The sequence below is a fragment of the Tetrao urogallus genome (assembly GCF_951394365.1).
Source record: "Tetrao urogallus genome assembly, chromosome: 4".
Classification (NCBI taxonomy): domain Eukaryota; kingdom Metazoa; phylum Chordata; class Aves; order Galliformes; family Phasianidae; genus Tetrao; species Tetrao urogallus.
Genome location: NC_136817.1, coordinates 28,259,811 through 28,275,154, shown reverse-complemented (window position 1 = coordinate 28,275,154; position 15,344 = coordinate 28,259,811). Strand labels below are relative to the sequence as shown.

General features: G+C 39.4%; 1 protein-coding gene across 17 annotated transcripts in view; it reads right to left on the bottom strand.

Moving 5' to 3' along the window:
- Window positions 1–15,344, bottom strand: part of ADGRL3 (adhesion G protein-coupled receptor L3) — a gene marked incomplete at both ends in the record, with an annotated part of 303,667 nt that overhangs the window by 250,638 nt on the left and 37,685 nt on the right. For 16 of the 17 annotated variants that reach the window (XM_079534782.1, XM_079534783.1, XM_079534785.1 and 13 more), the window contains one exon: window positions 2,225–2,438. In XM_079534782.1, coding sequence (XP_079390908.1) covers window positions 2,225–2,438 — 214 coding nt within the window. Of the gene's footprint in view, window positions 1–2,224; window positions 2,439–15,344 lie in introns of those variants that run through there. The other variant, XM_079534779.1, reaches the window with a different exon arrangement.

Here is a 15,344-nt window from a genome sequence, read left to right as displayed (position 1 = left end):
TTGTGCAGGTAGAGGCTTTCAGAAGAAAATGCCATTGTTAGTGCCACAATGCCTCCGCTGTCAGGATTTTCCTTTTACGCTGCTGTTTTCAGATGCTCAGCTATAAGGAGGCATCTGAGCTGTGAACCGGCAGGCTGGTTGGCTGGTTTGCATCTTAAGAAAGCATTTCATTTTAATAGTTTTATTTTTAATTTTTACTCAACTCTTTGAATTGAGGGAGATTAAAAGAGAAAGGAGAAATGGCATAAGAATGCAAAGTGGAGTATTTTCTCCCTTCTTAACCTGCCTTTTAACCAGAATCAGGTCATATTTACTTTCAAGAAACTCAGAAGTACCCAATTAATAACATGATTGCACACTTCATGAAAATTGATCATCAAATAGCTTAAGCAAAAAGAGGTATCACCCTTTCCTGAGGCTCCTCGCTGACACACAGAATCAAGCATGGATTTTAATATTCAGTCAGTAGGGATTCCCATTTCCCTGACAAGAAACCTCCCCCTTAGTGACCATCCTCCATAGTAATCCCTCTCTGCTCAGATGGGAAAAGAGATGCTTTGCCCTAGAGAAGTGCTTCCCTGCTAACTCTCTGCAAAGCAGTTCAAGCCTGCAGTGACAGCATGAGAAGCTGAGTAACCAACGTGAATTTTCATCACACAACATGATTACGTGCCCTCTCTGACCAAGAGGCTAATGTTTATTGCAGTCTTGCTACACCTGGGAACTGACCAGGAGATTGCAGAGCTCTGCAGATGGCTAGGAAGGTAGCGTCTGGAGGATGCTACCACATATATAAAAAAATATTAATACATTGTAATGGCCCACAAAGGGGATGACATGGTTTTATTCTGCCGATGTGGAGAGGATTAAGGGTTTCTGCTTGAAGCCACTTAAAACTCAAACAGGAGAATTACAGTAATTCCACTAAAACCATGCTGAATCCAAGGGACTGGATGATGTCACGTTGTTACCCTCACACTTATTTTGAAAAAGCAACCAGCATAACCCCACAAAAATGACTTCAAGCAGCTAGGCAGGCAGGTCTGAGTTATAGAAGTGCCAAGGGGAGCGAGCTTATACAAGCCTTTTTCAGCAACTCAGAATCTAAACTTTTGACATGGAACAATTCTGAAGGGACCTCAAAAATATCCATTAGCATGTCAAATACAAATGAAATCTACACTTTCTTTTCTGTTGCTTACACTACTCCATTTTTAGGGCAAAGAGTCTTACAGCAAACAATAGCAACATACTCCATTAAAATCCTATACAGCTTTAGCCATTAGGTCACCATGCAAACACTGTTGCCATGTCTTCAAATAGCAATGTTTTGCCTATGTAGATACTATTATTAATATCCTAAAACACTCATTTATATTACTATTTAATTAATAGTAAAATGTACCAAGTAATTATTCATGTATAGTTATATTAAGAGAAACATACTGAATGTGATTAAATGTCAAGAGCTGTGACTTACAAATCCTTCCCACATCAATTCTTATGCCAAAAAATATCTGGAAAAATTCAGCAACAGTTAAAAGTTGTTCCAGAACAAGAATACCTATAGGTTGGAATAATTTGTTTGGCCCTGGCTCTGCAGTACAAGAACGTGCCCACGTGCAATGCACCTCAGCTGCCATTTCCATATGCAGTGTTAGCACTTAACAGCAATGGTAACTGTACAGAAAGTTAACAAGTCATCTGCAAAAGCAACAATCCTGGATGAGTACCTGACTATGAATTAAGATCCTGTCCAACACTAAGCCTGGCAACGTGAAGAATGATAGAAACTTTTCTTTGTACTTTGAAAAATAAAAATGTTATTGAGAAAACACAATATTTATCATTAAAGGGAGATTACTGGTTTTCTGTATAAGCAGAGCATCAAAGAAAAAAAGTGCATTTTGAGAAAGGCTTCATTTATATATTCACATAAAGAACAGTGATATTTAGATATTTCAGAGGTAAAACTGAGACTCAGTGGGTATCAAGACAGCTGATTAGCAGAACTTATTGCAAATGTTATTTATATTGTGTGATCCTAGCCCACTCTGGTAAATCACAGTTTATCAATGACAGCTGTAATTCCGTGCACATACATAGAGACTAAGTACCTACATTTTCTCATGCAGAATACAAACAAACTGATGTGTACATACCAGATTAAAAAAAAAACAACAACAAACAACAGCTAGCAAACAAAGAATATTAAATACTATACCTTTGAGTCATAATCTTATAGGCATCTGGCAGATAACAGCGGATATTCTCCATCTGAGCAGGATCAGAGTCACAGATTTTATCATCAGTCCTCCCATAGTTGGCACTTTCAATCATGATAACATCTGTTCCCGGGCAGCGAAGCTCTATGGGGTAACTCTCACAGGACAGTTCCCTTCGGACCACAGCCATGGGGACCGGGGCACGGCTGAAAGCTGCAAGGATTAACACAGAAACATAGTAAACATTTACTATTCCACAATGAGACAAGGATTAAAAGCAGAATGATTTTAGCAGCAGTTTTTATCCATGTGCCACATACTGAGATCTACTTCAGTATCCTTCAGATAGGGCCTGCTGAAAAAAAGCCTGGAGAAACTGCTTCTCTACTCAGCTGCTTGATTTTCTCATCACTAAAACAGCAAATGATCCCTTTTGTAAAGGGCTGTAGAAATCCCCTATCGATAGAGGTAAATAGCAACTACAGTGTTATTATTTCTGCTCTCCATGTTAAAAGGTAGGTGACTATGATCTATAAAATTATAGCCCTGTATTGTAGCTGATCAGCCAGGAGAAACTTTCCACCAGTGAGGCATCCAAGCACCGGGATCCCACCTGCTCAGTGTGACTGCATGTAATGACATATGCATTGCCCCTAGTCCTTAGGAAACACATGCCTAATGCCTTTCACCACAGTCTGCAGTGTGCCAGTGGCGGACCTGTGTGTTCTGGCAACCATCCTGAAGTTTGGGCCCTGAAGTGATATTTTTCATGGAAATGCCAGTACGTGTGAAACTCAGTGATTAAAGTTTCAGTCTCGGCTTTGCTTTGGATCTGTCTGAATGTTTGAGACTGCCACACACTTGTGAAGTTCATTCAAACAGCCTTCAGAAATCTTACTTGTTTTAAAAGAAATGTTGGCTACAGGTTGCTAATTAGAGAAGAAATATGCTTTGAGGTACCTTGAAAACAAAGCCCAAAGAATTAGCAAGCAAACTCTCATGACAAGAAGAAATAACACTTCCCATCTCCGCAGTCTCTTTGATCTGAGGATCACCAACATCCTAACATGAATACAAGAACCCACCAAATACCTATTGTGGAGTAGCTACATGTTGTTGCTCTTGTTTGAGCCATAGAAGGGTTATGTGGCTTCAGAAGATCTCACAGGAAACCCACAGTGACACTAGGAGCCAACTATTTGTTTTCCAGCCGAGTGCATTGGTCACAAACTGAAACAAAAGCCAACTATGCTTCCTAATTCCTTGAGGATAAAAAACCCACAAAGGTTTCCAGCTGCAGGGACAATATGCTATTTTGGCTTGATACTGTACTGTGCTTCTTCCAATCACAAAACTCTGCATCACATATAAGCCTGTATTTAATGGCCACAGAACAGTCAAGAGGAAGGCATAACCCTGACTGTAACAGACCCAGGTGCCATCCAACACTAAACATCCTCAAACAACTCAACTGCACCTCAACCCTATTACAAAAACTGCACAACACACTCCCAAAAGAAAAAATCCTTCCCATGCACAGCTGTCTTTTTCCATCAAACTTCCACATGGTGCACACACTCCACATTTCCTCATGGAAAAAGTGCACACTGATGTTCCTCTGTATACCCCTTAGCAGTATCAAGGCTGCCTCTGTCTGTCTGTCTGCAGGCAGCGATCCAACACATCACATTAACTTCTGTACAGCATTCTATTATTGTCAATTGTCTCATTTAGATACGCATTACAGGACAGAGAAACATTTCCATTTCTGTAAATTTGCAGGGATAACCCAGTGATGTGCTAGGGTTGTGGACTAACTGCCAAACTCCTGAGACAGACATGCATTTATTCTTCAATAATAGCTTCTCCAATTACCATAGCTTTAGGGTTTGTATCACGTAAGATCTGCTTCTTCCCTGCGATTAGACTAACAGTTTTGCCCTAGTCTGCTATTGCACCATACATCTGTTCAACGCAGTAAACTCTTCATGCAACCAGACTCTCTTGTTTCAGAAAGAGGGCAAGAGAACAAGCACAAGCCCTCAGGATGCAATACCTCATCTTTGCCCTTATGTTCCCAAATAGCTACGAGATGCTCAGAAAAAGAATAGGACATGGAGGTATAGACAAGATTTGAACAAAGAAAAAAGCCCGACAAAAAGTCAGAGTTGGCAAAGCCCAGGAATTTTAGTCAGACATTCAAATAACACAATGAAGTTTCAGGTCTGCTGGAAAGGATCTGTTTGTAAAAACCTTTAGCAGCCCCTTGCTATGTAAAACATCGGGCTTGATGGCAGCGGGGAAAAGTTTTATTTTCCTCTATTAGCTTCAGTGTTCACAGGCCCATCGCTGACCAGAAAATTTCAGATGTGATGTTGGTTTTGGAAAGGGCTGAAGAGAGCTCATTTTTCGAGAGTCTTCTGTACTAAACCTGGCAGATTGGCAGTATAGGAGACAGGTGGTTTCTAGCAGTTTTTGGCAGAATGCTGAAGCCAAGTGCACTCCCTCCTACTGCCATGTGCTTAGATGACTCTCATCAATTGCCAAAAAAATGGCAAAATGAGGTCTATACAGTAAAGATTAGCTGTCTGGGGCTATGCTCTGGTCAGTTTCTTGGGTAATTTGGATACTTTTCTCCAGTAGAACAACTGTCATTTATACTTTATGCAAAAGAAAAGGTTGGAAAACAGCCGCTTGCTTCAATGTTTGGATTGTGGATGTGTCTACAGACTACAGTAACTGCAAAGATAGATGCTAAAAATGTTTTACTTTTGCAGTTGTTGCTGTACAAAACAAAACTCAAACCTCTGACCCATATGCTTCAGAAAATACATTTTTGCTGCGAATTCCTATGCATTTTTTCTATAACTGTTCTATATTATCAAGGCAGGTAAACACTGAATATGATGTCTGAGGAAAACCCCACTTAAAAGTCACAGAAATTAACTGTCTGGGAATTAACTTGTCCAAACCTGGCGTATTTGTCAACAGAAATCCCGTAAATACACAGCTAATCTTAATTCTCATGTTTTGTGGAAATAGGATATTACAAGCTGCAACTAGAAATATGGTTTTATTAAAATAGAAGTTTATCTGAGAATGAAGACAACATCCTAATCACACAACAAGTCTATCAATAATGAAGATGCAGTACTTCAGGCTTCCAGTGGAGGATATTACAGTTAATATGAAAATACAGAGGTTAATAAATGCTGTTACATATGTTTCTGCACCAGATGTGAGAGGACATTTTACATATTCTATATGTACTTGAGACTCTATGGCATTGATCTACTGAAAAAGCACGAATAACAATCCCAAGTGAAGTATCTCACAGAATCACAGAGTGGCCCAGGTTGGGAGGGACTTCAAGGATCATGAATCTCCAATCCCCCTGCCACAGGCAGAGCCACGAATCTCCACATTTAATACCAGACCAGGCTGCCCAGCGCCCCATCAACCTGGCCTTGTGACAAAAACAAAACAAAACAAAACAAAACAAACCCTCTTGCATTCTATTTCCCATTACAGAATGCCTGAACTGATGAAAACATTTCTGGATGTGATTCACTCTGTACTAGAATTCACCCTTTTGGTTCTCACAGTCATTCAGTCACTTGCCATCAGAAGGACAGCTTTCACTTACAGACACTTCACTGTGGTATCATGGAGTCAACAGTTATTTCTTGGACCTATGGCATAAAATAAGTGTGACACCCCGGACAAACTGTTTGGATCAAAAATTAGAAATAACTGAAGAGTATACAACATTATAATAGGAGAAAGCAATGGCGTGTGTTTTCCATCCTGCCACCCTCCATCAGTCGAGCTGCTCTACATGGCTTTTTCCTATCCTAATACCTGCAATAAACACTCCCAAAAGACATTAGAGGTTGGCTGTTTATCTCCTTCATGAACACATTTCGACACTGTACCCCTATACGATAATCTCACTTTATCATTTTTACTGGTTTTCCTGTGAGGAGTAAATTATTATTATTTTTTGCTTCTTGCTAAGAAATAAGATAGAGAAAAGCCCATCTGTGAAATACACAGCACAACTGTATTAGTTCATTAATACACTTCTCTCTCCTTTGAGCAGCTCCCTATCTTTGCAGTCTCTCACTGAGCTCCTTATTTAATCTCCTAAATAAGTGACCTAATTGTTGGCTGGAAATCAAGAAGAGCTGACGGCTGCCCACTACTTTGGAAAGCAGGTGCCTTTCTGCAGTATCCTATGTGCAGATATATATCTAAATAAGGACAGCTGAACCTAAAAATTTTGAAAAACACTCTTTTTAACATTTAACATGTGCCAACTCAATCTTTGCAAGCGTGGCCATTCACTGGAAAACTCCACTCCAGAGCTTATAAAAGGTAAAGTCAGATCAGAAGAAGAAACAGCCACAGAGAGCCACAGGATTTTGTCTGGGCAATTTAGAACTTCTTTGTCTTTACTAATTTCATGAGCTTGAGAATTAAGTCATCAAAATCTTGTGCTTCTTTCACTCTTGCTTTTGACCTCAGAACATAATTGCCTCTTGTCATGCCTGCAGGGCATGGGCTTGCAGTTATCACTGTATGCTTAATCAAAATGCTGAAATAGCCTTTAAATTACCAGTCCCCTTGGCTGCCAGAGACTTGTTGAGCTTTGTTACATTTGGAAACACGATGGTAGTAGGTGCACATTTAAAAGAAAACTTAGGTATTATATGCATTTTTCCCAAAGAAATGTTTTTCTGGCTCAGAATTTTCAGAGTGAAATTTAAGTGCATATTTAAGTGCTGCAAAACAAAAAGCTGAAAATGTAGAGATAATTATTTTTACAAGCACTGTGCAGGATTTGGTCTGCCTAGCAAAACACCTGACTTACTGCTCCCAAAGGCAAACACAGCATGCCAGGGGAAAAGGTTTCCTACTGGTTTGGAGGAATGCCTCTGTGTCTGTAATTTCACAGTACTTAATATTCCCACCATTCATCTTGATTCTGCAGAAATAAATACATATAAAACTACCTCTGGAATGGGTACAGACTGAACTCATTCAAGTCAATAGGCCTTATATGACTGTCACCCCCTAAAGAGAAGCACACTCTTAAGTGTTCTTCTAAATCAGGGTGCCATTTTTCCTATTAAGACATAAAGCAGCATTACTGCATTCATTTGCAGCATGCAAACACAGCTCACTATTTCTTCTCTTCCTTAATCCAAATTACATCTGGCCTCTGATCTCAAGAACAACATTAGTAGCAAACAAAAACTCAGGTTGAGATAGTGACAACAAACATTTCTCCCATTAATACTGTGTTCATTCCTCTAATCTTTTCATGCTCACAAATATTAGTTTAATTCTGACAAGCTTAAAAATACTGGTTGGTCTAAAGTTCTTGGAAAACTTGTGCTTGGAATACAAACACAGAAATACTGTTCTCTTTCTCTCACTTTTTCTATGTCCAGTGACAACAAATTCAACAGCAAAGAGCTCTGCATCTTTTCTACAGGGATATGGTAAGACAGCCTTTCTTCCACTCCCAGCCTGCAGGGGGGTTAAAGGTGCATCCTACAGACAAAGGCTGGTGCCAACTCATCGCTGCAAATGCTTCCAACATCCATTTCCAGCTTCTCTAGGGAGGAAAGGAAGACTGAGTGCAGACAATGTGGCCAAATGGTTGGAGACATTGACTGTGCAAGGCTGGAGCCTGACAGCGCTGATCTCCACTCTTAGCCCCCCACTCTTTGTTGATTGCTGTCCAGTTTCTAAAAATGGGAAAACTACCTGAAATCCTCCATTAAGTACTTCAGTACCAGCTAGAAAAATGAAGGGGAGAACTGGATATAATCCCCAGAAGGTGAAGAATGTAGCTTCAGTCTGTGTTTCCATATACATATCAAATATCCCCAGGCTATTTGGGCCTTTCTTATTTCATAGAAGATATCAAGAGCAGTTTATGACTTTCCTTTTGTATTTCTTTACCAGAAGTAGTGCCAACCCACCACCCAGCAAACAGTCCTTGCAAGCTGCAAAAGCAAACCCTCGGCAGTGGAATGCAGTATACTAAATTAACAAAAGGAAAATGCAGTATTGTAGAACAATCCAGCAAAGACAGGCAAATAAAAATAAAAAAACAAAAACAAAAAAAAACCCATGCAAAAAACAACTCCTTCCCCATATATTCTATGTGTCATTTCAGGTCAAATATCTCATGGTTCCATAATTTATTTAATCTACCTTTACTGTAACATTCACATGGCATCACTAGAGATTTGCTCCCAGGTTATACGAGTGAAATTACAGCAGGTGTTTGGCAGCAAGTTTACATTTGGCATGCTCCCCCATGATGCAGAGGGGACACAGGAGAAAGGTGTAGTAAACATTTCTACATGGGCTGCCAAAAACAAAGAGTGCAACTTCCAGAGCAATGCAGCCAAGGATACTGACAGAAGCACGATGAAAACTTGGCTAAGCCCAAACGGCCTTTGTCCCCAGGCACCAGTAGGTGCCCTTCATTTTCACAGGAGCCCTGCCTGTATTTCTAGGTGCCCCAAGAGTCAGAATAGCCAGGACAGGCAGAATTTCTACTACCCATGGGATGCCCATGGACAGCAGCCTGAGAGCTAAGCACCAGACAAGATATATCCTGGGTTACTCCTGCTCATACTTCATGTCACTGACTGTCCTCATCTCCTCTCTCTACTGGGCTCAACTGGTAAATACTCTGCTTCTCCCCCTGACTTTCCCACACCTTAGTTCAGGCAGAAGCTGTTCTAAAAATGAAAAATTTGCACACATTGGGCAAAGAGGAATGGCGGAAGATCAGCACAAAGAGAAAAGAACTGTGAAGTGGATGAACTTGCAAAGTGGGTGACATCTCAATAGTAGGCTAGGAATGAGGAGACAACAAAGGATGGATGTTCAAAAAGGAAAATTGCTGGCAATGCTGTGCATCATTACGAAGCATGATGAGGAAATGAGGTTAGGTGATGGAAAGCAAGATCACAGTCACCACTTGGCAACTACGATGTGCTTCAGCTGACGATCCTTTGCCCAAACTGGTGTTCACTGGGCCTCTTCATGAGGCAGGTCAGCTCAGCATCATCAAGATATTAAACCAGCATTTAAATTAAAAAAAAAAAAAAAAAAAAAAAAAAAAAAAGTTTCCTGTCAGGCTATAGAATGTATCAGCTCACCGAAGGTTAGCTAAGGTCATAGAAAGGAATCAAAACATTTCAGGAGGAAGGAAGCAAGGTTGAATTTAATGTGCTGTTCAAAAAAAGTGACAACCTACCTTCAAATCAGAGGTCAGAAGCACAGACCCAGCCTGAGTTAAATGCCACTTAACTGAATTTAATTAAAGTAGAAACAACAAGTTGAGAACAGACAAAAGACATTCTGCCTTCAAGAGGATGGCCCAATGCAAGTATATTAATATTCCGGCCCCATAATGGGAAAAATCTATACCCAAGTACCTCCTCCCTTGCAGTGGATCATCTCATTTGTATTAAAAGACACATACAGGAAGGCACTCCAATAAAATTGCTCTTTAAATGCACAGTCTTCCTTAGAGTTAATTAACTTTCAAGTTTAAGAAAACCGTGCAATGGTAGGTTAAGAATTTGTGCCTAAAGTCCAGCACTGAAGTACAGAAGATGTATAAACAACTCTCATGCTACTTTCACCCTCCAGCCTAACAGGGACATTGGTTAAATATCAGGTTTCCACATCCTGCTAAAAATTCAGACACTAAAGAACTCAATAATTTATATTATAATAAAAGAAGTTCTCAGTTCTGTGCAGCAGTAACCAGGCTCTTTTTTTGAAAGAAAAAAAATACCAAATCCACATATCATAACCCACATTAGGGCCATCTACTCCTTACTCAGTTCACAATTACTGCTGTTACAATAGACGCTTAACTGTCTCCAAAAAAGAGGGAAGCTTTGACTTTGACATTGCCAAACAACCTTGAAGTCTCTAAATTTAATGCAGCACAAATTAATGCGGTGAAGCCAGTAGAATTTGAGTAATAACAAAATTCACTTCATTTTAAATTACTCCACTGTAGCTTTTTATTATAGCCATTAGTAAGGTTAATTTTTTAATCTGAGATAAAAACTTTTATAAACCACCATGGCAGGTATCTCAAGGCAGTGAGATAAATGAGCACCAAGGGCTTACCCCCTCAAGAAAAATGGATATGTTTATCATTTTCAGGCTTCCTATTAAATCCAAAGTTCATTTGACACCATATTTTATTATTGTTTCTATTTAAAATACCAGCTGAAATTCTCACCCTTGCTAAAATAATCTAAATTTGGATTAACTTCCACGAGCAAATAACTTTCTGTGATCAGGATAGAGATAAGGAGAAGGAGGCTCTCAAAACTGTCCTGGAAGTTGGCTGCGTGCAAAAGAACTTACTTTTCATTTATATCCCATAGCAACGACAGAAAAAAAAAAACAACAAAAAAAACAAAAAAACAACAAAAAAAAACAAGTCCCATATTCAGGAACAGATCCAGTAAAGTCATCAGGCAGAAATCCTTTTAAGGCAGAGGCAAATCAGATGGATTGGATGTATTTGGGGTTTTGCTGAAACAGTCTGACCTGCAAATAATATACTCCTACCAAGTAACATCTCAAAGTTAAAGTTTAATTTTGATTTACAGTTCCCTGAATAGTCTCTGAAGGGGAACGTTAAGGCTCTTGTAGAAATATCTGCATTATTAAAGAAACGATGAACAGCAGAGTGAGGATTACTTTGTGCTGTTTATGGACTTACTTACCAGTGCAGTAAATCTATTTGTAAGTTTGTATTGCCCAGAAAGGAGAGCTTTGTGAAATCTGAAGAGCTGTCTGGAGAGAAGGGATGGTATCTAAAGGGAAGAATTTCTCTGCGAGTATAGAGACTGTCATTCAAATACCCATAAATTTGGGGTTTCAAACACTGAACAGTTAAACAATTACTTCACATCACAGAAGGCCATGAATGACTCCTGTAGAGTTAATTTTACAAGAAATTATCAAGAACTTGAAGGCTAGCCACCTCCAGCAAGTAATATGGATAAACTGTAGATTGTTAAATAAATGACATTTTTCTTCATGCTTTAGACTTCACAGCTCCTTAGAGCCTCTGCCATAAATAGCAACAGAGAATTCTTTTCCACTAGCCATAACTCTGTAAAAGTTTTATAAAGTCTAAGACTGTTTCGAGATCTTGCCTTCTCCCAGAATCATAGTTCATCATAGGTTTCATATGTTATGTATATAAAATATGCTTGCATATAGAAATACATAAGCACACTCCTATAAACAGGTGATTTATATACAATAGGCAAACTATGAAGCATAAATGGCAAGATGCAATTTGGGGTCCCCTATTCAGCACACCATAAAGGTCGCTGGCTTTTAGAAACTATTGGATACTTGTCAGCAAGTGCTGTGACTAATCTACAAAGGCAACCTGTCCTCAGCTGCTGGATGGGGATTTCCAAAGTATGACATCCATTAGCTCCTCCCAGAAAGTAAGAGAGGCAGGAGATCCAAGATCCTTTTTACTGGCACACTAACAAGAATTAACAAGCGGGCTTTTTCAAGACATTCTCCATGGCCCTCTCAATCTCGAAGTCTCACTTAATCAAGTCTGCAGCATAACTTCCTTCTGACTTTCAAAGACCAAGGGTTTCACCCAAATATTCTAGCATCTAAAAAAAAACTTTGCAGAAATGTACGTATTTGTCTGAATAGTGGCCATCTTTATCTGCTTCCATCAGTCTTACAAACACGGAACAACAGCAGAACTGAATCTGGGGAAACAGCTGAAACATACACACTTGCTCCTGGTGGAAATATATTCCAAGTAAAAACAGATTTTCAGGGAAATCACATATTTTTACCCACAGATACACATTTTCCTCAATGGAAGATAGCAAAACATTAAAACTAATGAATTAAATGATCTCCACAAAATAGTTCACTTGCTAGGAAGCAAAACCAAACCCTAAGTTAATAGGGTTTCCTACTGCACCCACCTGCTCACAGCAAATACCGTGGTTAAACACTTTTTCCCTAATGTATCCTGTGTGGATACTGCTCTGTAAACACTGCATAAATACATATGTGTATGTACAGTACCTGTACACACAGTGTGCTCACCTCAAGATGAGCCAGAGAAAACTGAAATAATGCCCACCTGTAGACTCCCAAACTGCTCTGAACAGATTAACCGCTCCCAAAAGAGCCAGATGAACAGCTCTACAAAAGATCCAAGAGCCCCTAGGCAAAGAGGTGATGCGTGTCCTGCAGTACTGCCATGACTGCCAAGCATGAATCAAGTCAGAGGCACTATGCTCAGTAAGAAGCAATGCAGCGCCAGTTAGAACCTGTGGAGTTTGTGAGACCCTATTTTATGAAAGCCCCCACAGCTCTGGATGTAATGATTTATAGCTCATCCTGTGGGAAAGCACGGGGCTCTGCCACAAGCCAAGACACTCGCACATAACTGAACCGTAGCAGGACTGCATTACAAAAGGCATTTAATCTAAAATAAGAGAGGAGGAAATACATACAGATTAGAGACAGGAGCTATGGTAGCACAGAAAGGGATGACCATGCAGCAGATACAACGAACAGATGCAGATATTACACTTGAAGGCACAATGCTTACAGGTTCAATGAAAATATGGTTGAAGAAAATCTAACTTGGTTCAGGAAAAACACACTGCAACCGGCTGCGATGGATGGAAGACTTTTTCTCTAAACATATTCACTAATTGTACTTCAAATTCTCATCCTTCAAGAGCTCTATTTTTAGGTATATCTATTTCTAGGTAGATGAAAGAATTAAATTTTTTGCTGATCTCTCTCTCAATGAAAGAGTAAAGTAACTACCCAACAAAACCAGACAGATATCAGGGCTAGTGGCAAAGGATAGTTTTCAACAAGATAGCCAACGAATTATTCCATCCCTACAAATGAGTCCATGCCCCTGCAAACACTGTGTCAGAAGAAACCGGGCTTTTTCAACCCCCGTGATAAGATGAAGCCACTGGGACAGAAGAGGGGATGCAAGTGAGACTGGGATGCGGTCATCTATAGGGTGAGAGTTCCCAGGACTCCAGCCCAGGGTCAGAGGACACTCCAGGAAATTGGGGTGCAGGCATCCTCCAGGCACAACGATCATCCCGGAGCTGAGCTATCAAATATTTATGTATTGTACATGTCAAGACTTTCCGGAAGGACCCCTCTGAGCCGAAAATACACCATGGAAAAGTTTTCATCAAATTGTTTCTGGGAGATTATTAGTTAATTTACAATGTAATTATGTTACAGTACATTTAAGAACACTTTCTAAATAGAAGAGGATTTTTATCTAACAAAGGATCCATTTCAAGCACTTTTTCCTGTACCTTTAATATCTATTTCCTTCTGTGCCTATTTCAAGCATTGTTGTTCTGGAGTTATTTATACTTAACATCCAGAAATTTCTTCCTCTTCTCTGAATAAAATTGTTGCATATTTCCATCATCTTCTTGTGGCAATCTTATTCAAGAAAAGCATTCTGCTATCACTGCCCTCTAAGTATACTGGTGGAGTACGAGGAAAATGGAACCAGACCTTTTATTTTTGGTTTCTCTGTGCCCCCTATTATTCCATAATAAAGCAACTTACAAACCCTCCAGCAGCAATGCCCTGCAGAGGTATGGTTACAAAAATGTTTTGCAGGAGATACAGGAAACTACCTGGGCAAAAAACCACAGAGTCACAGAGGAAGTCTGCCACAGAGCTCATTCTTTCTGAAAAACAGTTCTCCAAGCAGTGGAACGTGTGCTCTATTTGCTTTTGGGTGAAGGTGCTAGCACAGAGGATGTTGTGCTGCTCATAACCCCAGCTCAAATGAGGAGTGGAGAAAAGCACCTCCTAAACCTCTCCCTAATTTTTTCATTACATTACTATCAGATAAGTATATGCTGGAAGTTTCGTATCATGACTGACAAAGCTAATAAGGTATTGATGTCTATTTTTGTGCTAAGAATGATCAGAAAATTTTATAGAGAGACTGTCTCAGGCTAATTTCATACAGGATCCTGTTCCTATATTTAATGTTAGTTGAACATGAAAAAAAAACCAAATGAGAACTAAAAAAAAAAAAAAAAAAAAATAAAAAATTAAGATGCCTATGACCAAATAACCATGAACCAATTTAACCAGGAATGCAAGATGACCACAGTTCTGAGTGGTAACATCTATACTTGGGGGGTTTATCCAGAACAGTATTCTGTAGATGAAAATATTTCAAGCAAAAATGAAGAAAAATAAAAATTTAACCATTCATACAGTGAACAGTAAATTGAGAAGTCCGTTTCCAGGTGACTAAGTCCCCCACCCTACAATTATGAGAAAAGAACAACAACAAAAAAAACAACTCTCCCCAAACCTATGGACAATCAGATTAGAAGCAGCAGCAGTATTTTTAAAATAATAAGGTGCATGTGTCAAACACAGCCAGTTATCAAGCATGAAATCAACCCTCTAGAACTGTCCCATAACTCACTCAAATCTATGTTTGGAAGGAAGCAAATAGGTATATTCATAACTCAAGAGTGATAAAGAAGTGCTTTTCGTTCTGATATTAGGAAAGCTACAACAGCGAGTACTAAAACCCAATATTTTTTTCATTTTGCAGAATTAGATACCTTATATCAAAGAGTTTGTAGGAAAAAAAATAACACGCACACTTTTAGGAACCCCATGCTGGTTTTTTAACTTGATCTGGGAGACTGGCACATTGCTGCTGGCAACCCTTAAAGAAATCAAGGTTATGAAAGCAGAAGATAGCTCTCACCACACATAGAAAAAAATGCATTAGCTCTTGCTTCTGAAAAGGTAATATGAACACAGAATCGTCATCCCAACTAAAGCTTTTCTGGAAGTTCAATAAGAACCTCATCACTCCAATATCATTCAACACACTTCTTGATGATCTGAAAGAAAATAAACTCCAAGCTTGCCAAATTTGCAGTCAGCGCAAAAATTGATGAAATGCTAAGTAATGACATGGACCTTGTCGGTGGTGCAGATTGATCTGTATACTGTTTGAGCACACCGTGCTTTAACACAGAC